At 41.4% G+C, this 27,951-nt stretch overlaps 2 protein-coding genes across 3 annotated transcripts; both read left to right on the plus strand.

Annotated features, from left to right (window-relative positions):
* The first annotated feature begins 166 nt into the window (after positions 1–166).
* copb2 (COPI coat complex subunit beta 2) lies at positions 167–8,410 on the plus strand. Its single transcript, XM_037787982.1, has 22 exons — positions 167–324; positions 893–1,030; positions 1,481–1,567; positions 2,213–2,339; positions 2,478–2,626; positions 2,841–2,987; positions 3,260–3,359; positions 3,453–3,595; positions 3,794–3,993; positions 4,142–4,252; positions 4,347–4,435; positions 4,523–4,629; positions 4,819–4,962; positions 5,152–5,282; positions 5,485–5,692; positions 5,890–6,000; positions 6,155–6,369; positions 6,478–6,616; positions 6,811–6,948; positions 7,068–7,145; positions 7,350–7,556; positions 7,920–8,410. Exons 1-22 carry the CDS (start codon positions 322–324, stop codon positions 8,013–8,015), a joined length of 2,868 nt encoding a protein of 955 aa, XP_037643910.1. The 5' UTR covers positions 167–321; the 3' UTR covers positions 8,016–8,410.
* A 1,550-nt stretch (positions 8,411–9,960) lies between these two features.
* On the plus strand, positions 9,961–27,689 carry LOC119498024 (segment polarity protein dishevelled homolog DVL-3-like). 2 transcript variants are annotated; one of them, XM_037786489.1, is made up of 15 exons: positions 9,961–10,541; positions 14,385–14,454; positions 17,212–17,327; positions 18,014–18,126; positions 18,772–18,907; positions 19,751–19,841; positions 19,984–20,053; positions 20,312–20,451; positions 21,052–21,128; positions 21,256–21,323; positions 21,454–21,603; positions 23,433–23,564; positions 23,976–24,143; positions 24,256–24,459; positions 26,402–27,689. In XM_037786489.1, the coding sequence occupies exons 1-15, from the start codon at positions 10,378–10,380 to the stop codon at positions 26,755–26,757; spliced, it is 2,055 nt and encodes a 684-aa protein (XP_037642417.1). In that variant the 5' UTR covers positions 9,961–10,377; the 3' UTR covers positions 26,758–27,689. The 2 variants fall into 2 exon arrangements, with proteins under 2 accessions (XP_037642417.1, XP_037642418.1); XM_037786490.1 differs by lacking the exon at positions 18,014–18,126 and having other exon boundaries at positions 10,470–10,541.
* The last annotated feature ends 262 nt before the right edge of the window (positions 27,690–27,951 follow it).

Raw genomic sequence — 27,951 nt, forward strand, 5'->3', positions numbered from 1 at the left:
TTTTTTGTTTTTAACACTGGGTAAGATGGTGCTATATTGTTTGAATCCATTAATAACGTGCAGGAAAGTTGGCGTGGTACCATTTGTTCTTATGAATGTCACCGTGTCACTCCATGGATGTATGGTGTCACCCCATCGCCTGTAACAGACCTTCATGTCACGTCACCACTTCCAGAAGCTCAACTCTCGCGAGATTGAGTTCCAGGAAGTTCCACGTCAGTGTCCAGTGCTCCGTTCACTGAAGTCGCAGCATTTGGACCCAGATTACAACTGTTCGCTTCTCATTTAAGGGATCTTATTGTGACAACACGGGGATAAAACATGGTAAGAGACATTTAGAAATGGTTCATAAATAAGTTTTGTTTCTGTAGAGGTCATCCAATGCTCCTGGTTTATTATTAAAAGGACAGAGAAACTGTATTGGAGATAGCTTAGCAGCTAACTAGCTTGAGTTAGCATGTAGCTAACGGCTATAATAACAGTAATAACCAGGGCTGTTTGTGAGCTTCAGTTATTATGTGTTAAACACTCTGTTATTGGATTCATTATGATAGGATGTTCACGTTTAGGATGATGGATGTCATTGAAATATGTTAGTTCAAATGTTAGCATGCTAACTACATTATTTGTATTTATTTATTTAACCTTTATTTAACCAGGTTAGTCTCATTGAGATTAAGAACCTCTTTTCCAAGGGAGACCTGGCCAAGAACACAAAGCTGCAGACACGTTGACACAAATTGAGATAAAATACAATTCACAAACACTGAAAGCACTAAAATGTGCATTAAAAGAGAACTATCTAAAGACAAATGGGGGGACAAAAGGGAACTTCATTCCGGGTTTTACTGCTACCACATCATGAAATGACCATGTCCTCTTGTCTTTTCAGCCTCTTAGGCTGGACATCAAGCGGAGGCTGACTGCCAGGTCAGACCGAGTGAAGAGTGTGGACCTTCACCCAACTGAGCCATGGATGCTGGCCAGTCTGTACAACGGCAGTGTCTGTGTGTGGAACCACGAAACACAGGTGTGATCATCACTAATCCATGGGCCACCCCCATACAAACAATGATGCATTACAGTTCATTCCTTCATTAAAGAATATTCCGCAGAATAACTCTTGGCACTTTATTGTATTTATTCCTTTATTCTTTTATCTCGTCTTGTTTTTATTTCAAATATTTTTATTCTTGTACTTTTATTGATCTTGCACCTCCCCATATGCCATATACTGTGTCCCCTCTGTCATTGATGATTGTGCAGTATGAATGTGTATATGTCTCGGTGGACTGCAGAAACTGAATTGCCCTACGGGGATAAATAAAGCTATCTGTATCTGTATCTGTCAAAGAACACTGATAACTAAACTTAACATCCACGCTTGAATATGTCACTTTATTGTAAAAGATACACTTGATAAAACACATAAAAGCAGTGATGATGTTGCTAACCGATTCATCAATGTTCTTTTTTCCAGACTCTGGTCAAGACCTTTGAGGTGTGTGACCTCCCTGTCAGAGCTTCTAAGTTTGTGGCAAGGAAGAACTGGGTCATTACAGGAGCGGTGAGTTACATCCATTGATTGCGTTGTTGTGACTTCTCATCATACATATATATATATATTATATATACGTACTACATCGTGTTTCCATTCAGTTTTCCCACCTGAAATACTGTCGTCAACAAAATTACAATTTTACAATAATTTACCGGACTGTTTTATGCCTTAGATTATCATTTTGCTTTTACATTTACTTGTGGGATTTTCTCCTTTTATATATACATATTTTATGAGCATTGTTGAAGAAACCTGCTGAGACCAAAGATTTTCATTGCCAATGACTGCTTTGCCGGAATTGACATGACAATTAAAGAACCTTGAACCTTGTTGGGTTCACGACTCTGACAGTTGTTATCCATAACCTCAGCAGTTTTATAAAGTAATAGTATCAACCCGAGAGTATGATGTTTAATTTGGTGCGATTTAAGTGTGATGTGGGCATGTGCAGTAAAACCTTGAGCAGTGGTGTCACATCAGTGTTTGCATTTAGGCTTCACATCTGATTTTCTTGCTTTACATTTTTCTCATTGTGTTAGACTCAAATAGCATATACCAACTGCTGATTTTGTAACGTATTTTGCTCTTTTGTCTATTTTTAATGAGTTACGTATTCAGTTAATATTCAAACTTTTTTTTCTCCCTGCGCAGGATGACATGCAGATCCGAGTGTTCAACTACAACACGTTGGAGCGTGTCCACATGTTCGAGGCCCACTCTGACTACATCCGTTGCATCGCCGTCCATCCGACCCAGCCTTACATCCTTACCAGCAGCGGTACGCTAGTAAACTTATGATGTCTTGATACATACTCCTCTAACATATTGATTAAAAAAACTCAAAGGTCTCTTTATTCCAGTGTCGTCAAATGCATGTTTATTGCGTGCACACATGCATGAATGTATCTCTGTGCAGATGACATGTTGATCAAGCTGTGGGACTGGGAGAAGAAGTGGTCGTGCAGCCAGGTGTTTGAGGGTCACACTCACTATGTCATGCAGATTGTCATCAACCCCAAGGACAACAACCAGTTTGCCAGTGCCTCCCTGGACAGGACCATTAAGGTAGGGAGGGACCACTTGCTGTTGCTGTTGTCATCTTTACATGCTAATTTTATCGTGTCATTGGGACTGTGGGAAACCCAGATCCGACTGCAGTACTACAGCTTCTTTAATGACTAGAGATTAAGCACATTCTTGCCTTTTAAATGTACATATAATTAAAAGGTGTCTGAAGTGCATTCAGTGATTCTCTGCTGTGTCCTCTGGGTTGTTTCAGGTTTGGCAGCTAGGCTCTTCGTCTCCCAATTTCACTTTGGAGGGTCACGAGAAAGGAGTCAATTGTATTGACTACTACAGTGGAGGAGACAAGCCCTACCTCATCTCAGGGGCTGATGACCGCCAAGTCAAGATCTGGGACTACCAGGTTAGAAAACCTTTCATTCACTTCCTTCACAGGAAGGTGAGAGTAACACAGATTATGGAACTAATAAGCTCTTAAGCAGAGCACAGGCTAATTTCCTGCTGAAAATTGTCTTTTGTTACATTATGTTTAATAAAAAGTCAACAACTATAGCTTACTAAAAGAGCTGATAGTTCTCAAAAGAGTGTATGTTTTAATCATTGATCTGCTATGTCCTTTCTGTGAGCATCCTTTAGTATTGTGTTTATGTATAAATGTTTAACTGTGTGTTGTAGAACAAGACCTGTGTTCAGACTCTGGAGGGCCACGCCCAGAACGTCTCTTGTGTCAGCTTCCACCCTGAGCTGCCCATCATCATCACTGGATCAGAGGACGGTGAGCAGGAATCCTCACCCCTGTTCACAATGCATCTCACCTCATGGCCCTAATGATCATTGCTTTATGTAACGTTACCTCCTCCCTCTGTAGGTACGGTGCGTATCTGGCACTCGAGCACTTACCGCCTGGAGAGCACTCTGAACTACGGCATGGAGAGAGTGTGGTGTGTGTGCGGCCTCAGGGGCTCCAACAATGTGGCACTTGGCTACGACGAAGGCAGCATCATTATCAAGGTGAGCGGAGAGAGAACAATACTTAAAAATTTATATTGATTGTAAAGAAACTCTCACTATATGCAGTTACATTCTGCTAAATACAGAAGAGAAACTAGTTTGTAAGTGGCTTACAAAGGAGTTTTATCTATAAAAGACATCAAGATTGAAATATAATATGGATATAATCAAATATCTCTGTCTCTCTCTGCTGTGTAGGTTGGTCGGGAGGAGCCGGCAATGTCTATGGACACAAACGGAAAAATCATCTGGGCTAAACACAGTGAGATACAGCAAGCCAACCTGAAGGCCATGGGCGACGCTGAGATCAAGGATGGAGAGAGGCTGCCATTGGCTGTCAAAGACATGGGCAGCTGTGAGATTTACCCCCAAACCATCCAGCATAACCCTAATGGAAGGTATGCATACACTCACCCCAGACCGGTTATGATTGTTTCAGAAACAGGCATACATGAGCACCACGTGTGATTATCTTTGTTAGCCAGATGAGACGTAAATTTGCAATAAGATCTCTGTCACTTATTTATGCATTTTTGTGTGCACCAGGTTTGTTGTGGTGTGCGGGGACGGAGAGTATATCATCTACACTGCTATGGCTTTGAGGAACAAGAGCTTCGGCTCAGCGCAGGAGTTTGCCTGGGCACACGACTCGTCTGAGTAAGTATGCTGTTTCAAATAGGTGCGATACTTCCCTGCTGTATACCTCTGTATCAGAGAATTAACTGCTACGCTCTTTTTTTTTTAATAACAGATATGCCATCAGAGAAAGCAACAGTATCGTCAAAATCTTCAAAAATTTCAAAGAAAAGAAATCCTTCAAGCCTGACTTTGGAGCTGAAGGTAATGTGAACATTGTTGTATAATAGAGTTGTGGTTTTGGAAGTGGACTGTATTCCTCACTGGATGTGTTCCCATTCTTCCCTGCAGGGATCTATGGAGGTTTCTTGCTTGGGGTGAGGTCAGTGAACGGCCTGGCCTTTTATGACTGGGAGAACACAGAGATGGTCCGCCGCATCGAGATCCAGCCCAAACACGTAAGACTGACTTACTTTTCATTTTGGGTCCTGGTGTCTGTTTGATATAAATGTGTCTTAAGCAGCACTGTATGTAAATAATATATTAAAGGCTATAGAAAGGCTATTGTCCAGGCAGTAATTTTAGTAACTCTGTTTCTGTCTCATTCTGTCCTTCACTCTTTTTCCTGTTTTTCATAATTTCTCCAGATCTTCTGGTCAGACTCTGGTGAACTGGTCTGCATCGCCACAGAGGAGTCCTTCTTCATTCTGCGTTATATGTCAGAGAAAGTAGCTGCTTCTCAGGAGAACAATGAAGGAGTGACCGAGGATGGTATTGAAGATGCCTTTGAGGTGGGTGCTTTTAACTTTCAGTGCTAAACATTCGTTTTAATGTATTTCCTAATGCATTTTGATGAAACCCACAGAGTGCTATTCCTTTACAAAGCTTCAACTTTATAATTAGAATGAAGGAGTGTTTTTATTCACTTTTACAACTCTCCCTTACATTCATCACCTTTGTGTTTGTTTTTGTATGCCCAGGTCCAGGGAGAGATCCAGGAGATTGTGAAGACTGGGCTCTGGGTAGGAGACTGTTTCATCTACACCAGCTCTGTGAACAGACTCAACTACTATGTAGGAGGAGAGATCGTCACTATTGCTCACCTGGACAGGTACAAATACAGATGGTTTAGCTGGAATTTAAGTGGCTGCATTTAAAGATTGTGCGCACTGTGTATATCTCTCAGAAACTTGTAAACTTTATGCTTTTAAGAATAATACAGTAAACTAAAATAGCAGCTAAACTCTAAAAGTTTTTTTGATTGATTTGGAGGAGGCTGCATCTTTTACACATACTGCCTTCTCTCCCTGCAGAACCATGTACCTGCTGGGTTACATACCAAAAGATGACCGTCTATATTTGGGAGACAAGGAGCTCAACATTGTCAGCTACTCCCTGCTGGTCTCCGTCCTGGAATATCAGACTGCCGTAATGAGGAGGGACTTTGGGATGGCTGACAAGGTGCTCCCCACAATTCCTAAAGAGCAGCGGACCAGGGTGGCCCACTTCCTGGAGAAACAGGTAAGGAAATACAGTGGATTTCCTTTTTTATTTAATTTAACAGAATATGTGCAGTATTTTTTGTACCCAGCTTGATGAGGTCATGTAGCATCAGTGTTACCTAATTGATAATGTATTTACTGTAGTTTTTTTAATCCAGAAAGGATGTAGTTTGTGCTTGTAGGATGCTGATGGGTTTTATTTCTTTGTCTCTTCAGGGCTTCAAGCAGCAGGCGCTGGCTGTGTCCACAGACCCAGAACACAGGTTTGAGCTGGCGTTGCAGCTGGGAGAGTTGAAGATCGCCTACCAACTGGCTGTGGAGGCAGAGGTGAGAGCATACTCTATAACATATCCCATATTCTCTTCTTCTAAAAAACATTACCAGACCATTCACAATGGCTCACAAGAGTTGGCCCATTGTTGTCATTTCACAGGTCAGGTTCTCTGTCCAGTACTAATATCTGTCATTCTAACCCCTGCAGTCGGAGCAGAAGTGGAAGCAGTTAGCGGAGCTGGCTATCAGCAAGTGCCAATTCGGCCTGGCCCAGGAGTGCCTGCACCATGCCCAGGATTACGGCGGCCTGCTCCTCCTCGCCACAGCCTCCGGTAACGCCACGATGGTGGGCAAGCTGGCCGAGGGGGCAGAGAAGGACGGCAAGAACAACGTGGCCTTCATGACCTACTTCCTGCAGGGGAAGTGAGTACCAGATGAATGTGACATTGGTGGTAAAATTAGGAGGAATAGATCTGCATTGATCACATCGAATATGTGGTAGCTGTTCTACATATTGTCTTTTCTCCGCAGTCTGGATCAGTGTTTGGAGCTTCTGATCAGGACGAACCGACTGCCTGAAGCTGCCTTCCTGGCTCGTACCTACCTGCCAAGTCAGGTGTCCCGCGTGGTTAAATTGTGGAGGGAAAACCTGGCTAAGGTCAACCAGAAGGTCAGGATTATTGTTTATTTGAAAAAAATATTTACACAGTAAAAAAAACTGTAAAACTAAGATTAAAAAAAAACTGCAGTACCACCAATCTATGTGGAGAAAAATACAATTTAAATTAGATTCTTGAGAGAAAAGACAATAAAAGAGTTTTAATATCTGGATATCTTGACCATGACACTGAATGTTCATTACAGGCGGCCGAGTCCCTAGCAGACCCCACAGAGTACGAGAATCTGTTCCCCGGGCTGAAAGAAGCCTTTGCAGCGGAGCATTATCTCCGAGAGTCCTGCTTGGGCACCACTAGGCCTGCCAAAGAATATCCTCTCGTCACGGTGAGTTGCACGATCTTTAAATTGACAAATGAGGTAGTTGTGTCATGAGCCGACAATAATTCTACAGTTGTATCTCAATCCTCTCTCATGTATTTTAACAAACTCCCAACATTTTTCAGCTCAACGAAGACAGGAATATTCTTGAGGAGGCTCAGGGATACGAGCCCAAAGGAACCTTCATTCCTAACGTCCCCAAGGTTTGTCTGCAGTATCCAACATTTTCTTTTGAGACAACTTTTATCTAATAGTAACCTGATTACATACCGTTTGCAGCTATCACCTCACCCTGTGCACCTTCTGTAATCAGTAAAAATGGGATTTTACAAAAGGGTTCAATAAAAACTAGAGGAACCAATGCTCAGTGATGTTCAAACTTTATGCGACTCCTTTTTCTCCGGCAGACGCAGGCTAGCGAGGAGTCGGTGGCAGCAGCTCCCGTCGCTGCAGCAGTAGTAGCAGTAGCAGCTGTGACGTCTTCACAGCCTGAACCTGCTGCTCCTACAGCAGTGGTCAAAGAAGAAGAAGAGGAGGAGGATGAAGAAGAAGAAGAAGAAGAGGAGGAGGAGGAGGAGGAAGAGGAGGAGGAAGTCCCTGAGTCACAAAAAGAGGTTAGCATTGTCACCATGAAAAAATATACAATGAGATTGTTATTGATCATACAATGGTTGCTGCTACTCATACCTAATAGATTAATAGTCAATCAAATGTTGTTTATTGCAATTGTTTGAATCATTTTGTAGCATTATGTATTTTTGTATTTAAATAGAAGGGAATTTTCTCAATTGGCAATTGTGATCTTAATGTCTTAAGTTGTATTGTAACACAATTTATATTTTAAAAAATCCAGTTCCAAGTGGCTCACATAAAATCTAAAAAGAAACATGATTCTGAGACAAAATATAAATAAATAACATTTTAAGAGAAGAATAATTCTTATAAAAACATTGTCTGTTGTGTGTGTCTTTATGTAGAATCTGGACGAGCTGGAAGTGGACCTGGACAACATGGAGCTGGACGACATCGACACCACAGACGTTAACCTCGATGATGACTTTCTAGATGACTGAGACCACTCTGCTCCTCTGCACTCTTCAGAGCTTATTTAAAAACAAAAAAAAGACAGAGACCAAACACCCTTTCCCCCTTTTTTTGTATTTGTACGTAAAAATATTATATTGTCATGTCCACCTACTGCAGTGGCAGGATTTAAATAGATTATGATTATGATGATGATGATGATGATGATGATGATATCAGTAATGTTTTATTCTCAGAAGACCAGTAGACACGTCATGTCTATTTCAGACTCTCCATTTTGTACACCATTTATTGATTGTTTGAGAAACTTTCACTAACTGTCCATTCAGCGATATGGTATATTCACTCTTTGCTTTGTGGTCTGTAATGGGGAATCAACATTCATTCAGTCAGTCCAATAAACTGAGGTTGCTGTACATATTCACATTTGACTTGAGTGTTTCGTACGAGATGGTAAAACAGTGATACTACAGTTTCAATATGTAGCCCTATGAAAGAAGCCTTTGATTGAAGAGTAATGAATGTTGCATCTTCCAGTTAACAAGATATTAACATGTTACTAGTTGTCATAACATCCAGCTTGTGTATTGCGCAAATATCAAGTTACAGTATGTTAATGCTGATATAACTCATCTTTAATTACATGCTTTGACTCGCTGATGATGCGATAGATCAGGCTGATTATTAGACCTCTGCTCAGGTTGGGCAGTGGTATCATGAATTATGAGGCATCACCAAAATCAATATACTAATAAAAACGGTAAAGTTTTTTTTGGCTTTGGCTGCCCCTACAGTCTGTGGTCTGCCCTATCAGGTGCAAGATATCTGAGAAAAGTTAAAGTGCATTCCAAAACCCATACTACCATACTATTTAGTATGCCAGAAAAAGATTTTGTATGTCCTAATACATAGTATGTCAAATGAAGAAAGGCGATTCTCAGAATTTTTTTTCATGTAAGTCTCACAAGAAACGTGCAGCTCAAAAGGAGATGTGCCGATCTATGGATGCATTCGGGCAAAGCTTAGAGATATTTAAGGTCCCATAATGTAAAAAGTGAGATTTTCAGGTCTTTTATATTATAAAGCAGGTTTAAGTACTATATAAATACTGTTAAACTGTCAAAAGACTCAATATATAGAGAAACACACACAGCCCCTACTCAGAAATTGCGCGTTTGAAACAAGCCGTTAGGATTTCTGTCCATTTGTGATGTCACAAATATACAATATTTAGACCATTACACGGTTTTAAACGTAAACATTCTAAATGTGTCCCAGATTATTTCTTGTTGCAGTGGATGTGAGTAAGATCAGCTGACAGGAAGTAAACATGGACCCAAACTGTTGCATAGCAACGCAATTCCGTTGAAATTCCGTTGAAATGTACTAAAACGGAGCGTTTCAGACAGAAAGTAATTACAGGTATATTCAGGCAGACAGTACGAGGAAAATAAAGTGTTTTTTGAACATTACAGCATGTAAACATGTTCTAGTAGAAACACAAAATACAAGTATAAACTTGAAAATGAGCACAATATGGGACCTTTAAAAGATAAGGGGCAGAGTAGAAATGTTTATTATTTAAATTAGATAGACATTATATAAAAATTGTAGACTACCTCTCAGCCTTGGTAACGTGTCCCACATTGTCCAACACAAACATATCTTTGTCCCACATTTGTTTTGTTGGGATCTGGTCACCCTATGTGTGACTATAGTGTGTATAGTAGAAAGGATTATTTTGGTGACTTTTTCTCACCAAAGTTTCCTACATCATATAATATTTTGTCCCTATAATGTTGTTGTTGGTGGTGGTGGCGGCCCCTGTTGGTGCAGGGGCCTCTGTTGACTCATGCACTGCAGCAGGAATAATGTCTACAGCTGTCCTGCTCCTCCTCTCCTGTGGATGGCGCCCTTCCAGACAGGCTCGGACGGTTTTGTGCATGTTTCGTGTGCAACAAAGTGTCGAGCTTGGCAGCTAAAGCGAGAAGAGAAAACCGACCCCTCAGAGAGTGTTTACCTTGAATACGTTTCCAAACAGTTTTTCCAGTTAGTTTTAAAGCTTTTCAAAGCATATTGGAAGTGGGAACTAACGCGATTCAATCCCCGGACGCTTTGCGGAAGAGCAAGGTGCTTTTTTTTCCCGAATAGAAAGAGCAGGCGTAACATTAGCGGAGCTGGCGTAGAAACACAGAGAGCACCAGGGCGACGCAGCGCAGCGAGTAGGTCAGCCAGGGAGGGAGAGCCGCCGGGAGCACCACGGCACCGGCCACCGACAGCCGCCGCAGCCAGAGCCACGGGGAGTCGGGGCCCCAGAGAGGGAGCCTGCCGGGGCCCTCGGCTTGATGCACCCTGCCTGCCTCGCCTCAGCCTCAGCCGCAGCAGTCCGAGATGATGGGGGAGACCAAAATAATCTACCACCTCGACGACCAGGAGACGCCGTATCTGGTGAAACTGTCGGTGCCGGCGGACAAAGTCACTCTGGCGGACTTCAAAAATGTCCTCAAGAAACCAAACTACAAATTCTTCTTCAAATCTATGGACGATGACTTCGGGTAAAGGGTTTATTAGTGTGGAATCAGCACAACACTCTCTGCGTTAGTGCAGCTAGATTAACATTGACTTCACCTCTCTCAGCTGGCTTGTCATCAGTTAGTAACGTTACCTGGCTGTTAGCTAGCTACTTGCATTGCAGTTCCTTTGTTAGCTAGCTGCTAGCGACGAGCCCCGCAGCGCTAGCAGCCAGCAGCCAGCAGCCAGCAGGTCTGCTCAACGTCCCGACGCCGTTTGTTTACATTGCTGCTGCGGCTAGCGTATGCTGTCTTCTGACCAAGTTTGGTGTTTCTCCGGTTCAGTGAAAGCATTGAATGACATTTAAACTTATCTTAGGTACAGTTATAACAGGGGGGTAGTTAACAACACTGATAATGACCAGTTAGTGACGTTAACATCTGTCAGTTGGTGGCTAATGTATGGGGACGTTTGTGCTAAGCAGGCTAACGTCAGAATGTAAACGGCCGGTTTCTGCACGTTGGCCCTCACTGCATCAGAGTTATATACTATACACTGTGTCAGTTGGTGGCTAATGTCAGTTGGTTGCTAATGTCAGTTGGTTGCTAATGTCAGTTAATGGCTAATGTCAGTTAGTGGCTAATGTCAGTTGGTGGCTAATGTCAGTTGGTGGCTAATGTATGGGGACGTTTTGTGCTAGTTTAAATGCGTCTTGTGCTTTGACCTTTTTCTGACCAAGTTTGGTGAAAGCCTTGAATGACATTTTAACTTCTTTTAGGTCAAGTTATAACAGGAGGGCAGTTGACAACACTGATCATATAACCAGTTAGTGGACGTTACATCTACATTAGCCACCAACTGATTAACTGACAAGACTGACTTGGTGGCTAATGTATGGGGACGTCTTGTGCCTTGACTTTGTCTGGTAACTTCACTAAACTGGTTATTATCAGTGTTGTCAACTACCCTTCTGTTCCCACTTTATCTAAGATAAGTTAACTTTACCTTGGATAAGTTTAAATGTCATTTAAGGCTTTCACTGAACTGGACAAACGCCGAACTTGTCCAGACAAAGTCATGGCACAGGACGCATTTAAGCCAGCATAAACGTCCCCATACATTAGCCACCAACTGACAGATGTAACGTCACTAACTGGTTATTATCAGTGTTGTCAACTACCCCCCTGTTATTACTTAATAATAATAATATCACTGTTATAACTTTACCTAAGATAAGTTGCTGACTAGTTTTGTCAACTACCATCCTGTTATAACTTTACCTACATTTAAAATGTAATTTAAGGCTTTCACTGAAATGGAGAAACACCAAACTTGGTCAGAAAAAGTTAAGGCACAAGACACATTTAAGCCACCAACTGACATTAGCCACCAACTGACACATGTAACGTCACTAACTGGTTATTATCAGTGTTGTTAACTATCCCCCTGTTATAACTTTACCTAACACTGAAACGAAGAAACACCAAACTAGCAGAACCACGAATGACATTTTAACTTATCTTAGGTAAAGTTATAACAGAAGGGTAGTTGACAACATTGTTAATATCCAGTTAGTGAACGTTACATGTGTCAGTTGGTGGCTAATATGTATGGGGACGTTTGGTGCAAGCTTAAATGCGTCTTGTTGCCTTGACTTTGTCTGTCCAAGTTTGGTGTTTGTCTAGTATGCAGCCAAACACCAAACTTGCAATCTCGCCTAACAAGATATTCGTATTGAAAAAGCAGAAAGGAGCTTTTTCTTTTTGCTTAAAATGGAACACCTACGCTGATACTAAATTGAGTTCAGCAAGTTGCCAAAAAACCGACATTATTTTCCTGTTACTTTGTTTTATAAGGCCACTGAGCATCGCAAATGAATGAAAGTGACTGACCTTTCCTAGGCTTATTTGTCTGAGCCAAATAGAAATGAGACTAGAATTGAATAATTCGGATTTTAAAAAGGCCAGTATGTAATTCATCAAGTCATCAATCTGGACATTTATCACTGATGAATACTCCTCCTGATAGTCAGCAACTTATCTTAGGTAAAGTTATAACAGTGATGTTATTATTATTAAGTTATAACAGGGGGGTAGTTGACAACACTGATAATATAATCAGTTAGTGACGTTACATCTGTCAGTTGGTGGCTAATGTATGGGGACGTTTATGCTAAAAGGCTAACGTCAGAATGTAAACGGACGGTTTCAGTTAGGCCCCTGCTGCTGCTGCTGCTGCTGCTGCTGCTGCTGCTGCTGCTGCTGCTGCTGCTGCTGCTGCTGCTGCTGCTGCTGCTGCTGCTGCTGCTGCTGCTGTTGCTGCTGCTGTTGTTGTCCATTAGCCCGAGGAATGCAGACTTGGACAGAGGAATGCCCTGTTCATCACTACTCTGGCAGCTTTATGAGCATGTCCTTTTGTGTTAAAACATAGCTTGGAAAAGTAGATGTTTTATGTTCCTCCTGACTAGTCTAGTCCACAAAGTTAAAAAAGGCTGGAAATGGTACCATTTTAAAAACATTTCAGCCAGGTTTCCAAAGTTGTTTTTGGCTAAACTCAAACTAGGGTGGGGCAACAACTTCTTTAACATTTGCAAGGTGGGGAAGACATGTTTTTGAAAGGACCCACAGCTATTCATGAGTGAAGGGATATTCTGCAAATAGAAACCTTTACTCCAAAAGGTGGTATAGATTGAGCAACCTGTCAGACTGGATTAGAGGCCTGGTGCCAATGTTTACTAACTGACTTTCAAAGAAAGTCTCACTGACCATCACTATTCCTTCTTCTTCTCTGAAAGGCACAGCTAATCCGGTCATTACCAGTAGCCTGAGGCCCTTGCTAATAAATGCATGCCTGATTAGTTCCTGATTCTTGCTAGCATGCAGTCTGTTGAAGATTGATTGACTGGAAAGGTTTGCTGAAGATGCATACAGTAGAATTGGTTTACAACACACAGGCAGAGCCGCGTTTGCAGAGGAAATATTTACATGTCTAGTTCATTTCAGAGCCAGTCTTTGATGTATAGACAGATACTTCTTTTAAATAATACCTGAACACTTTTATTTCAAACTTGCCCGCTTTTGACTTGGAAAGAAACTGTTAATTAGTGCAAAGTAAAGGATTTATTAACCTTAATGAAACTTGTTCTCGCTTCAGATTCGGTACCTTCAAATAAGCATAGTTGAGTGTTAGTAAGTGCATAACAAAGGACTTATTAACCTTAATAAGCATTGTTCTCGCTTTAGATCTGGTATCTGCTAAAAAAGAATAGTTCAATGTTAATAAGTGCATAATAAAGGGCTTATTAACCTTAATAAGCATTGTTCTTGCTTTAGATCCAGTACCTTATGAACTTATTTATCTTAATAAGCATTGTTCTCGCTTTAGATCCGGTATCTGCAAAAAAATCATAGTTAAGGGTTAATAAGTGCATAATAAAGACTTATTAACTTTAATAAGTGCATAGTTAATAGCTAATAACAGTGCTAAACTGTACAGTAGCATGTTGCTCTTATGCTTTCTTAGATTCCTTAAATATTTTGTTTCTTCAACTGGGTTATGTATTACCCTCTAGCTAATGCTGCTGTCAGCTACAAAGCATCAAGGAGCAGGTTTATATTAGCAGAAAGGTTTAGGGAATGCATTTGAATTGCTGACCTGCCTTTATCACACAATAATCAGACAATTTCTATAGGTAATATTGTATATCTGTGGCTGGCAGCGTGTAACAACAGTGTACTGAGAGCACTATTAAATCGTCATTTGTTGTCCCAGTTGTCGGCGTCCGTCCTGTTGGAAGTATTGGCCGTCTCCATCCTCATGTTTATTGCCCTGAGAGTGCTTTTGTGTTGGTTAAGGTTTACTGAAACAGAGCTTTGTTCTCTTTACAGGGTGGTAAAGGAGGAGATATCTGACGACAACGCCAGACTGCCCTGTTTTAACGGACGTGTGGTGTCATGGGTAGGTTCAAACTACATCCTGGAGTCGTTTTCTGCTTTGTTTATTTTCTTGTTGTTGTCGTGCGCTTGTCTGTGTTCACTCACCGTATCTGTGTGGTTAAGTGGCTGTGTGGCAACTGTGTGCGTGCATGTATAACAATGATTCCCATCTGTTGGCCAGTGGCCACAATCAAACTCCATCTCCAGGGAGATGCCCTATGCATCTGCGTGATGATATCATTATCACATAATGATCCCAGGAGCAACAACAGACATGCAAACACCCTGCTCTTCTTCTTTACTCTTGTGTTTTTAAGTACCTTTTAAGAAAATGCAATGGTTTTAAGTAATTTCATTTAAGTCCTCACTCATGCTAGTCGCCACACGCAACATATACATACATGTACTTGCATGCAGTATCTCCCATAGAGGCTCTGAGCAATAACTCTCCCGTCTCCACAATACAAGAGACATCTGGTGCCGGTGCTCCCTTCCTCTGTCCTCGACATTGAAATTGGGTTAAGAGCAAGTGAAATCACAGGATAGGAGAAAAATACCCCGTAACAAAGAGCCTCCTCTAAGAAGAAGATTGAATCTCACAAGCTGGGGAGGATAAAGTTGAGTGAGTGCTCTGTTTCTTGATGTGAAAGGCTGATGCGGTTAATTTACTACAGTGTGGTTATAATTATAGGGTTTTATTTGAGAGTCATCAACACAGTGTTATCGCTGGATGTTTGCGTGTATAATCCAGCGTGCTCATCCTGATGTGTCCCTCCGTTGTGGTCATTTTCATTATAACATGTGAAGGTTTGGTTGGCTGTGGTTCAAAGCCAATTCCTCACTTTGTATGGATATATATGTGTGTGTGTGTGTGTTTGAATATGTTTGTTATCTCTCGGGGGTTGTTGAAATGTTCCATGTACGAATGAAACGTTATCTCTGTTGCAGTGTGCCCATTTGTTTGTCTCCACCACTCATCTGTTGTTTCAATGATGTGACTGATTGTTCCCTGGGGTCTGAGGGGCCTGGCTCACTATCATCACATCATCACAACAGACCAGCACCGTCAGTCTGGCCTGTTATACTTTATTGTCAGCTGACAACCAGATTTTGTCCATGAAGTTATTTTTTTTACACCTTATCTTAGTGCACAGCAACTGTCCTCCAGTAAATACACTTCTCCCCTTTCTGCACATCAACGTGTCCTCCCTGTAAAGTGAAAATAAAACCAGTACAAACATGGTATGTAGGTATAAACTGGATAAAAGAGTGAACAAAATGAGTAGCGGGGCTCATGTTCATGATTCTTTTTTCCATCCACCTCTATTATGTCTGTACGGGCTGCCCCTACTTGGACGATAAGTTCACTAATTGGTCGTTTAGGTCTTGGTCGACTAAGATTTCTTTAGACAATTCAGCATTTTTTTTATGCTTTTTTCATGCTGAATGTCTTATTCCCAAGAAATTTATGAGCACATCTCTGGTAAACACAAGATTTAAAGCGGTGCTTTTGTGCGATTCTTTGTGGAGAAACTCAGTTTTACAGATCTGTCGATTAAATCAACTAATTAATTCATCGACAAATCATATGAGTCTTTCTGTAGTGTATGGTAGAGCTGAAATCATTTATCAATGAACACACAAATTGCAAAATTTCATGGCTCCATATTCTCAAATGTGATATGATTTTACAGTTTTTCTTTGATGTACAGTCTAGTAAACTGAACATCTTGTGGTCAGATGAAAAAAAAGAAAGATATTTGAAGACGTCACCTGAGCACTTTTCACAATTATCTGACTTTTTATGGTCCAAATGGTTTAATTAACTTAAAATGGTGCGATTAACTTGATGCTAACATGACACAACGTGGGGCTGCTGTGCATAAAATGAAATTGAACCAGATTCTTTGCACTGTACTCCAGTTCAAACAGCTGCTCAGTACACAACAGATACAGTATACTTGTTAAAAAGTAGAGCTGCAATGATTAATCGATTAGTTGTCAACTTTTAGATTAATCACAAACTATTTTGATAATTGATTAATCAGTTTGAGTATTTCTTTAAGAAAAAAAGGCAAAATTCTCTGATTCCAGCTTCTTAAATGTGAATATTTTCTGGTTTCTTTACTCCTCTATGACCGTAAACTGAATATCTTTGAGTTGTGGACAAAACATGTCCAGTTTCACACTGATATCATGTTAGCCTTAAGCTTGTTCTTGCTTGCAAGTCATGCAAGTACATGCTTCATTTCTAATATGGACAATATCCAAGATGCCGCAGAACTACAGATCTATGGCAGAACGACCAAAAAAAACGATCTTGAATGAGCAGAACTAATGTTCAGTGCGATGTGCTGAAAGTAAAAGAAAAACATCATATGATTTCCCCTTAAAACACAGTCATGGTCCATTGGATCCCACTTTTTCCCACACTTTGGTTACTTGGGCAACACAGTCAGGTAGACAAACAACAAGTTGGCACAGGCACTTTCTTTCACAACTCATTGAATCCACAGCTGCTTTTGGATTGCTTTGCTCTTTCAGCAGGAAATTAGTAGAAAACAGTTCAATTAATGAGACACTGTAGTCTCTAACGGTCCCCAAATGTTGCCAAGCTTTTAGGCAGTGATGATAAAACAAGATCTACCACCCAGCCCTCGAAATATGGCGTAGTGTAAACACAGTAGTGCCCTGACGTGGGTCTGCTGCCCACTTGTTCCGTTTCTTTCAGTGTTTGTCTCATCCCTCTGACTGACCCGACTCTCTTGTCTGTTGACAGCTGGTCTCTGGAGACGGGGCCCACACAGATGCAGGCTCGGTGGCAGACAGTACAGAGCCGGCACCACCTTTGGAGAGGACCGGGGGCATCGGAGACTCAAGACCACCCTCTTATCAGTCAGTATATTTAGAAAAACACATTGTGGTGTATTTCTTTTAGTGTGCAGTAGAGGGATTTTGTGTAATATGTGTGTGAAGGGGAAAGATGCAAAACGTACTTGGTGTTTGACTCTGTGCGTGTGTGCATGTGAATGAGCTCTTCTGTGTTTCCTAATAACTACAGTAACAGAGAAAACAGCAAATTAAATAGAAAAAGTATCACACCTTGTGATTGCCCAGGAGGAAATAAAATCTACTCCTTTATTATCTTCATTCTGGAAGTTAATCAGACATGTAGAGCACTGATTTCTCTTATTCATGCTTCGTGTTGCCAGTCTTTTGGTACTTTAATGTATTTGTTGAAAAAGTGTATAGTTATAGACAGTTTTCTTTACATTTGTAATTGCAGTCTGGTTCATCTGCAAATAAAGTAAAGTGTGTAGAAGACAGATGATGGTAATGAAAAACAAACCAGATTGAAATAAGTCAACCAACCACACAACAATGCCTGACAAATATTCAACTACACTGATCAAGAGAAGGCTTTATACTTAACACAGTTTGTGATTTTAAAAAGAAGCATTTAATATAAACATGTGTTTAAGTGGCTGTTAAATGAGTTGAACTGCCTTGATACTGACGCAGTGTGATTCTATCTCTATTCAACACTAACTCTGACGTCTGTGCACCGTTTCCGTCTGAAGTGGGAAAGCAGCGAGCGGTCGGGACAGTTTGGACAATGACACGGAGACTGGCTCAATTGTGTCGCAAAGGAGGGAGAAGGAGAGGCCGCGACGGAAACACGCCAACGACCACGGTCAGAAAGATGTTTGTTACACGGTGTTTGTTGTTTTTCTCATTGTACTGTGTGTATCTCAAACTCCTCTATGTCATTCATTTGGTGGGTGAAAATTGAGTTTTTTCCCATACATGGAGTTGTTTGCCTCGCCACAATGAGTTCCCATGAATTAAAAGCTAACCTTACAGTATAGTGTAATCACAGTGACTTTAGAGATGCACATCTCCAGCCTGTTGCTGCTATCGCAGATTCTATTAACCAGTAAGCATGTGAGGCCAGTGCAGAGGTTTGATGACTGTGATTTGAGTACCCGTAGGGAGGTGCTGCAGAAAAGCAACAGTATCGTATAGTTGGAGTAACATGTAGGTGCTCTACAGTCGCCAAGATGTATTGATCTTTATTATGTTTATACAGTGAATGCTGGAGTTGTATTAAAATTTGTTCTGACAATGTGAAGATTCATCTGTTTGACAATAGTTTGACTTCCATTAGATATTGATCAAGAAGCATGGTTTGAAGAGTTATTTTGTAAACTGTGACAGGGTTAGATGAGCATAAAGAGAAGAGAAGAGAAGAATCTGACAGACTCTAAGTCTTTATCTTTTGTAACAAAACACCTATATTTTCATGTGTCATCCTGATCACAATGCTTTCCTACTGCAGCTGGAAGACAGAACGGCTACTCGTCGCGTTCAATGGGACGCGGGGGACCCGAGTACGACAGCTGCTCGTCCTTCATGAGCAGCGAGCTGGAGTCTACTTCCTGTTTCGATTCAGAGGATGATGACGCAACCAGCAGGTCAGATGTTCTGTGTAGCTGTTCAGCTTATTGTTCATAAAATGCACTTCCCAATGAGAAAAGGGCATTTCGGTTTGAGGAATGCATCTGGAATTACAGATGATGGGATTTGGCAGTGATTAGCACAGTCTAATTGTCTGGTGGTTTCTGTGGTTTTTACCTCCCGGGTTTTCCTCCAGGAGTCGTAGAAATATCTACAACCCACTTTAGAGACTCGGCTGTTCTCAGTCTTCCTGTTGATGCAGGTCTGGATAACAGCTTCGTCAGTATAGGGGTTTCTCTGCACCACAGGAGGAAATGGATTTTTTCCTAAACAGAATTTCTGGATATTGTTGACACCTGATGGTTTGTCAGTCAGGTCATAACGTCTAAATGAAGTGGGTTGGATGCCATTTTGCAAACAGTTAAAGCTGCTCCTGACTCCTGGCAAACACCACTTTCATTATGTTTAAAAGGGCTTTTTATTGTGTAAGTATCATTAGGCTTAAATTAGACGTTTAAACAAGTTAAATGGGGGAAAATAGCTTCTGTCCAGGTATTTTTATTCACATTATGATGTAGCAAGTTTTTTTTTAACTTGATTCAGGTAGAATTTATTTTCCTTTTTTTTTTATATACCATTACTTTTCCAAGATGTGATCCACCATCGTGACATTATACCCAAGGTAGATAGGAAAAAAGAAATAAACAAACAAAAAAATGCATAAAAGGACACACAAAAACAAAAATATATAAATTAAAAGAAATTAAAAATAATACAAAGGTTTTTTTTCGTGATAACTGAATTTATATATTACAGCCTTTGTGTATAGTCTCTAAAAAGATTTTCTTTCTTGTATTCAGATTTAGCAGCTCCACTGAGCAGAGCTCCTCTCGTCTAATGAGACGACACCGCCGTCGCCGGCGGAAACCTAAGGCCTCCAATATCGACAGGGTGAGACAACACACTTGGACGCACAGGCCTGCAAATCTGCCCCAGACTTCTTTATTACAATTGTGTTCCACTTTGTGACTTTTGATTCTTCTTCTCATATTTATTTTTCTTTCCTCCCAATTTTCATCATTCTTCCCTTCAGTCTTCGTCATTCAGCAGCATCACTGACTCCACCATGTCTCTGAACATCATCACCGTCACTCTCAACATGGGTAAGCGACTACTTGGCTATGTGGAAGCTGCACACAGAATGCAATTACATTTGTTGGGGATGTGTGCACTTTTTTCTGAGTAACGCCTCCTTATAGAGTCACTCCGAGCCCAAGTTAAGACATTCCTTTCACAAGACAGGAAAATATGCAAATGTAACTAATTTGTTCCAAATTGATCATGTCTTCTGTCTTTACTTACTTCACTGCTGCTTCACGTCACTTTTGAACACATATTGTCGGTTTCTCTCCGCCTCACAGAGAAGTACAACTTCTTGGGCATCAGTATCGTGGGTCAGAGTAACGAGAGGGGAGATGGAGGGATCTACATTGGCTCTATCATGAAGGGAGGAGCTGTGGCTGCAGATGGACGCATAGAGCCTGGAGACATGCTGTTGCAGGTGTGTGTATGTGTGCGTAAGACAAAGAGAGAGACACACACATAGAGGATGAAAAACATGTGTCCGTGCATACCTGGGACTTGGACCAGGGAAGTGTGTGTGTGGGTAAATGCATTTTGTGTTTGCATATAGTGCCAGCGCCTGCTGCCTGATGTTCTTTTATTCAGATGCACATGTGTAAATGATAAAAAACATATCTGAACTGTGATCAAAGTGGCAGTATATCATTACTATTCCTCTTTTCCCATTATTATTCTTCCCCCTTTTATCTATGTTATCGCAATCACATGATAATATATACTGTATAAGTGTCTCATTGTATGGCAAGATGTGTCAGTCAGCTGTGTTTCATTATTGCAAAGCCACATCCCAATTTTAATATGGCACGCCATGTTGAACACTGCCGGTCCCACTAATGGCTTTGTGTGGTGGGATTTATTGGAATAACTGTAACTCTGGGAAAGTTTTATACCTCGTTATATAGGAATATAGCAATTTAGTTGTTAGGCCCATCCTTTATTCTCATGAGGAATCATATTTTTGTGCAAATGTATGTTTGCAACCTGAGAGATTTTTTTTGTTTAATTTTTATCCCTGTAGGTGAACGACATAAACTTCGAGAACATGAGCAACGACGATGCAGTTCGAGTACTGAGGGACATCGTGCACAAGCCAGGGTAAGCAGCAAACTGGCACACATTAATACACATAGGTGTATTCTTAGAAAACACAGGTTGCAAAACAAGGACATAACTGAATTCTAGTAAAGTTGAAGTTGAGACTATTCTTTGTGTTTATTACCAGCCCCATTACTCTGACTGTGGCCAAGTGCTGGGACCCAAACCCTCGGAGCTGCTTTGCTCTGCCCAGGAGTAAGTCTTTGTCTCTCTTGTTCCTTTCCTCCTTTTCAATTCAGTCAAATGAACCTAAAATGAATACCTGCAAATACAGTATACCCATCTGTTTTGGTAACTGCTGCTTACTCTACATTTGATTCAACAGGTGAGCCGATCCGGCCCATTGACCCAGCTGCGTGGGTGTCCCACACGGCGGCTATGACCGGGGTTTACCCTGCGTATGGCATGAGCCCTTCCATGAGCACCGTCACCTCCACCAGCTCCTCCATCAGCAGCTCTATCCCTGAGACTGAACGTGAGTCACATCGCCCCCTGCAGCTGCTTCTCCTGACTCCTTATCAAGGCGCTTTTATTCTAAACAATTTACATCCCCTCATTACTCTTAGGCACAGTTTTCCATTCACTTTCCTTTTGTCTCTACGTAGGATTTTTGCTCACATGCTTCCTCCTTTATGAATTTGAAGTGAACTTCTTTGTTTTACTCTCTGCTTTTTTTTTTAATCAGTTTTACAGTATATATACAATGCTTTCATATATACATACATACAGCTCTCATTTTGGAGCCCCAACCCTCGTACCTCCAAAAATGCAGTAATATCACATCTTCCTCAGACGTGTTAGTAAATCTCTGAGTTAAGTGTGGCCCTGCCCTCTCACTGCATTCCAGCGACTGCTCTCCATTCCAGCTTTTACTGTGTTCAGCCTCACAACTTCCATCTGCTCAATAAGCCTTGTCATAACTAAGCCGTAACTCACAACTCCCATCTTCCCTGTAATCTTTGGAAGAACAGGGTTTTTTCTTTCTCTCCGGAGAAAAATCTTTCCTCTCTCAACATTCTTTCTTTCACCAAATTGATATGATCCACATTTCTGGAGATTTCCCTCTTTCTGACAGAACATAAATTTCAACTGGTCACGTGTTTTAAATCTTGCATTTCTGGCTACAATTTCTGGTTCATTGGTGCATTTTTCATACACTTTGCATAATAGCCCAACTGTGTTGTTGCCATGGAGTTATTTGAAATGCATCTACAGTGCCAGTACTGCAAATTAAATTATCAGTGTGAGAGTTCAGTTGGTGCCTCACAATCAGAGCAATGGCTTCTTCATACACTATTTTGCACCAGTATTCAACAACAGAACATAATGCAATGCAGACACTAAAAGATTTGCATAAAGGGTGCGGCTGTTGTTAATGCGCGCTGACATCAGCTAGCAATACTCTGAAACATCAAAGGGAAGTCGGGTTTATTTGAATATTTTCAACCAACAAGAGCAAAGATATTGGTGTGTTTGTGAATGCTGGATGCAGTGTGGAAAAATTACTTCTCAAATACTAAATAAGGTATTAAATGGTCTCTCCTCTTTTGAGGATTTAGAAATATATTCAATCATTCACTTCTGCATGTTAACAAGTTATCAAAAAGTGAAAAAATTATATCTACAAGTATCAAATGGTTATACGTACAGTACTTCCAAAAGAAGATGTTTGCATCCTTTTTATTAGGGGATGGTCACAAGGCATTCTGGGAAATAAAAGAAATCACTGATTGAGGCAGAGGTAGATTAGACGGGTTGAGGGGGAACACCAAAAGGTAAATTACAACACTTCATATCTTATCTTTGAATCCAACTGACCTCAGTGAGATGATATCTTATCTTTGAATCCAACTGACCTCAGTGAGATGATATCTTATCTTTGAATCCAACTGACCTCAGTGAGATGATAAGTTATGAGGTGATAGTGTTCTAGGGAGGACATTTCATTCATTATGAACAGGCTTGTGTTGTGGTTATGTGAAGACCAGCTCAGTTGTGGTCCAATTCAAACAAGGAATCAGTCTGATTCATGATCAAGACATAACAGGGGTCGCATTACAGTCCAGACCACAGGAGACCAAATATTATTTGAGGCAATATTCCAGAACAGGCAAACATTTTCAGAGTTGTCAGGGATTCGGTAAAAGCACGCAGCTGTGTGCTTTTCATTAATATTGTAAGAAACAAAACAAAATACACCAACAGTGTGTGAGATTCATTTATTTGTCCTTAAAGCGGGTTCAGTGGTGTTAAACGTATATGTGGTTCAGCTCCCGTGATAACATGTCCTCTAATCTCTCCCAGGATTCGATGACTTCCACCTCTCCATCCACAGCGACATGGCAACAGTTGCTAAGGCCATGGCCTGCCCAGAGTCAGGTCTGGAGGTGCGGGACAGGATGTGGCTCAAGATAACCATCGCTAACGCCTTTATCGGTACGTCTGTCATGGCAGAGGGCATGGTCCGGCATTTATTATTTTCCTAATCAGTATGCACAGCCATCTCTAGTCTTTGTTTGCTCAGTTCGGTTTTCTGTCAGTGTCTCAGTGAAAACCTCTTGCATCAATTCAGAATGGATAATAATCATCCAAATATTCCATTAATATACTTTTCTTTTATTGCTTCATGTTGCACATCATAGCAGTATTTTTCTTTGTATCATCCAGTAAAAATGATTGGCTTTATTGCTGACCAACACAGTTCAAAATCAGCTCTGGACAGATAAATGTCACATAACCATCAGATGATTCAAATCATCATGTTGGATATTATTCTATATCATGAAGTAGTGATTGAATGTGACGAGCAAAACTGTACTTAAATTATGTGTGTCTTTGTGTCCTCAGGTTCTGACGTGGTGGACTGGCTCTTCCATCACGTCGAAGGATTCTCAGATCGTCGAGAAGCCCGTAAATACGCCAGCAACCTGCTGAAGGCCGGCTACATCCGACACACCGTCAACAAGATCACATTCTCTGAACAGTGCTACTACGTCTTCGGAGACCTCTGTGGCAGTGAGTGGACGCTAAGATCTGCTTTCAGTGTTGCCACAGAAGTGTTGTGGTTCAGTTTGATCTGTATCTGTAAGTGGGGTGTTCTAACAGTTGTTTCTTCTGTCTCTCTCAGACATGACCCATCTGTCTCTCCATGAAAATGATGGGTCCAGTGGGGGTGCCTCAGATCAGGACACCCTCCATCCTCTTCCTCATCCCGGGGCGGCACCCTGGCCCATGACTCTGCCCTACCAGTTCCCCATTCCACACCCATACGAAATGCAACAGCCCTTCCATGGTGGACCAGGCGCTGGCAGTGCAGGAAGCCCGCACAGTGGTGAGTGCCGTATGAACATACTGTATTTGTTGTTGATCACCAGGATATTCAACATGTATTGAAGAACAATCAGTAGGGTATTGGTGGACAGCTCGTTCACACAAAAAAAACGTATGAATGACACAATAATGCGCAAGGCATTTGGCGTGTCATTTGTACGCCATGTAGTCTGTACTGACTGCAATGTAAACGCATCCGCGTAAATATGCTTCACTCGCTGCATCACTCAGCTAGTGATGTAGAATAAAAAGTGAGAAAGACTGCTTATGGCGGGCGGGTGGTGAGGTGGATGGGTCCAACAAACACAACTTTTAACCAGACCGGTGTTTTGTTTTGGAAGTTATGTTAGTGACGTTTGTCACATGTTTACAGTACTTATGTTACGTTGTTTCCATAAATATTTTACTTAGTTTACATACTTTTTTTTAAGCCCAACCATGATGTTTTTCCTAAATCTAAGTGGTTTTGTTGCCCCAACCTTTTGTTGCATGGCGTACAAATGACGTGCAAAGGCTAAAATGCATCCTCATGACACACGGACTATCTGTGTAATGTCATGCTATTTATACATCTTCCTGTGAGACCGGGTTGCGATAGAAAACAGAATGAATACCATATTAATGTTGTATTATTAATCATCAAACACTCAACTTAACCCTATAGACTTGAAATGTGTCGGTTTTAAAGTTAGTAGTTTTCTCCTTCACAAAGAACAGCAACAGTCGTGAGCTTGAAATCATGTCAGTAACCACAGATTTTGAGGGTGAAAAAGTATCAAAATGTCTGTAGAAACTCCTCCGATGCCTGGAGATTCCTCTTTAAGCTGCATACCTGTATGCTGCAAACAATATGTTGCACAGTTTGATGCCAAAACATGTCTAAAATATGACAATTCTGGCAGAGCTCCAGAGCTTACAGGAGAGCAACACAGAAACAATAAAATGTTGTTACTGTCATTGAAACTGACATGAATTCATGCTGGCTGCAGCTGCATTTCTTGTGACAGTGCAAACTACAAACCTCTGTGTCACTTTGCACGGAGCGATGTAACAGAATACTCCAATATTTTGCTTTTTAACATCTTGTTTGCTGTCTCATCCAGAGCCAGATGAGAAAATAAACATATTTTTGATCTCCCACCCTTTCTTTACAGTTGTAGGTTCAGCGCATGTTTAAATTGGCTCTCATCAAAGACTTGAAGGAAAGAGCCTAGCTCTTTCAAGAGTGGAAAATATTCCATCAAACAGCCCAAAGCTGCCTCATATACATGCTTTATTTTGTGTATTTAACATGTGTAGGAATAGAAAACCAGACATTGTGGTTTTAGGAGCAGTTTGCTTACGCAATGGAGATATTTACTGACTTACAACAAAACATCTCAGATGTCCCGTCCTCATTTTGTGGTTGCACGCTACCATTAAATGTACTGCTAATAGTTAACCAGGTTACAAGATACAACATGCGTTTTGGAGGTTATTTTATTGCTTTTTTTGGAAGCTTCCTCTATCCTTCTCAGTTGGTGCTAAGCTAGTCCCAGACCTACCTATCTTAAAGACAGAGATAATTTGATGGCGACAAACATGCTTCTCAAAATATCAGAATGTTTCTTTAAGCATAGAAACTGTTCTGATTTTAAATTCTTCAGCCTGAAGAACTTGCCTCTAAAGCAAGCAGGCTGTTTGTGGTGATAAAATGAAAACATGTAATTGCCTTCAGTAATGGCTGAGCTATTTGGCCTGTGGAAGGCAGTGAGCATGTCTGCATTAGTCATGCAGCTCTCCTGAGAGTCTCCCGCAAACTGGGTCAGCACTGCCTGCATCACTTCACCGGCACCCAGTTGGGAGTCAGAGGCTCATATAGGTCACTCATATTTAATTAAGAAAATGTGTTTGTATATTACACTTAGATATAATAATCATTGTTTCTTCTACTCTGTCTACAGGAAGCAGCGGCTCTAACTGCAGTAAGAACGAGGGCCGGAAGTCCGGCGGCAGCGGCAGCGAAACTGAGATCAGGAGCCACCGAGCCCCCAGCGAGCGCTCAGTGGCTCCCCCTAGTGAGCGAAGCATCCGTAGCTCTGTCAGCCATCGCAGTGCCAACTCCCACTCGATAGCCTACAGTCCTGGCCTCGTCTACGGCCCCCCTGGCCTGCCCCCCCAACTCCCGCTGTCTACAGCTGCACCTGGCGCCCCACCAGGCAGAGAGCTCGTCACTGTGCCCCCTGAGCTCACTGCCTCACGCCAGTCTCTGCGCATGGCGGTGGGCAACGCCGGGGAATTCTTTGTCGATGTGATGTAACGCAGGTTGTAGGCCGATAACAAAGTAGCAGATTGGGCTTTCTCGTGTCATTATAAGACTGAGAAGGACAGCATGACAGGACAGGAGGGAGGGAAGATTGCAAAAAAAAAAAAACACTCTCCTAAAAGCAGAAATGGAAACAACCATGTTGTGTGTGTGTGTTGAGAGAGAAAATGTTCCTCCTCCTGTGCTTTTCTTCTTAACAGTAGTGGCCATACTTTCTTCAGTGAAGAAACCCCCTCGCTCAAGATGGAACCAAAGCGCCTCTCTCAGTTTCCGCTCCTCAGTGGGGAAGAGTTTGCGTGAGGACAAAGAGCAAGAGAGGGAGGAAGGCGGTGGAAACGGACAGCTGGGGAAGATGACTCAGCACTTTTCTACATGGATGTTTTTCATTTGTTCTCCTCTTCCCTCCTCTCTGCCTCCCTTATCATCTAACATTCTCAGTCCTCCCCCACCCCTGTTCAAAGCTGAGAGAAAGAAGCCTCTTCCCTCCTTCCGTTCTTTCAATTCCCACTTGCTGACCTCCTAACAAGAAAAAAAAAACCCTGAAAGAAAGCTGAAATGAACACTAACTGTTAACCTTATTCAGACTTTTTAAATGTTTGCTTGACTTAAGAGAGAAAGAAATGGAAAAATGTGTATGTAGTGCAAGAGAACCGCAGTCCTTCTTACTGTAAGAATGCATTTGTTTTATTATATACGTAGTTGGTCACAACTAGTTTCATTGTTCAACGCTAAACATCCAGCTTCAAGAGTCATTTTTACACTACACAACAGCATTTTCCATCTGTTATCCAGAGCATTTTCAGACTCTGTCTTGTGATAATGTATAGTGGGAAAAAAAAGTTTCTTACCATGTCTTTCACACTACTCTTTTATCAAGGAAAAAAATGTCTTTTTATTTATAAATATAGTTTTATGACTTAACTTTGCTGCTTTGTGTTGTGTTTTTATTTGAGTGTGTGCATATCTTTGTGAAGCCTTAAATTAGGCTGTTTTTTTTTTTCATGGTACATGAGGTCATGTTTGCATTGAAAGGCAAGTGGATTCCAGCCTGTCCTAGATCAGGAATGTGAAGGTTAGGCAATCTGGTGCACAGATGTGTGTGTGCGCAATGTCTGTGTACATTTGCTCCAGAACTGAATGACCCCAGGCAAAATGTTCCCTGTGGTTAGAGGAGTGGAAACTCCTGTA

Source organism: Sebastes umbrosus, chromosome 12, assembly GCF_015220745.1.
Source record: "Sebastes umbrosus isolate fSebUmb1 chromosome 12, fSebUmb1.pri, whole genome shotgun sequence".
Taxonomy (NCBI): Eukaryota; Metazoa; Chordata; class Actinopteri; order Perciformes; family Sebastidae; genus Sebastes; species Sebastes umbrosus.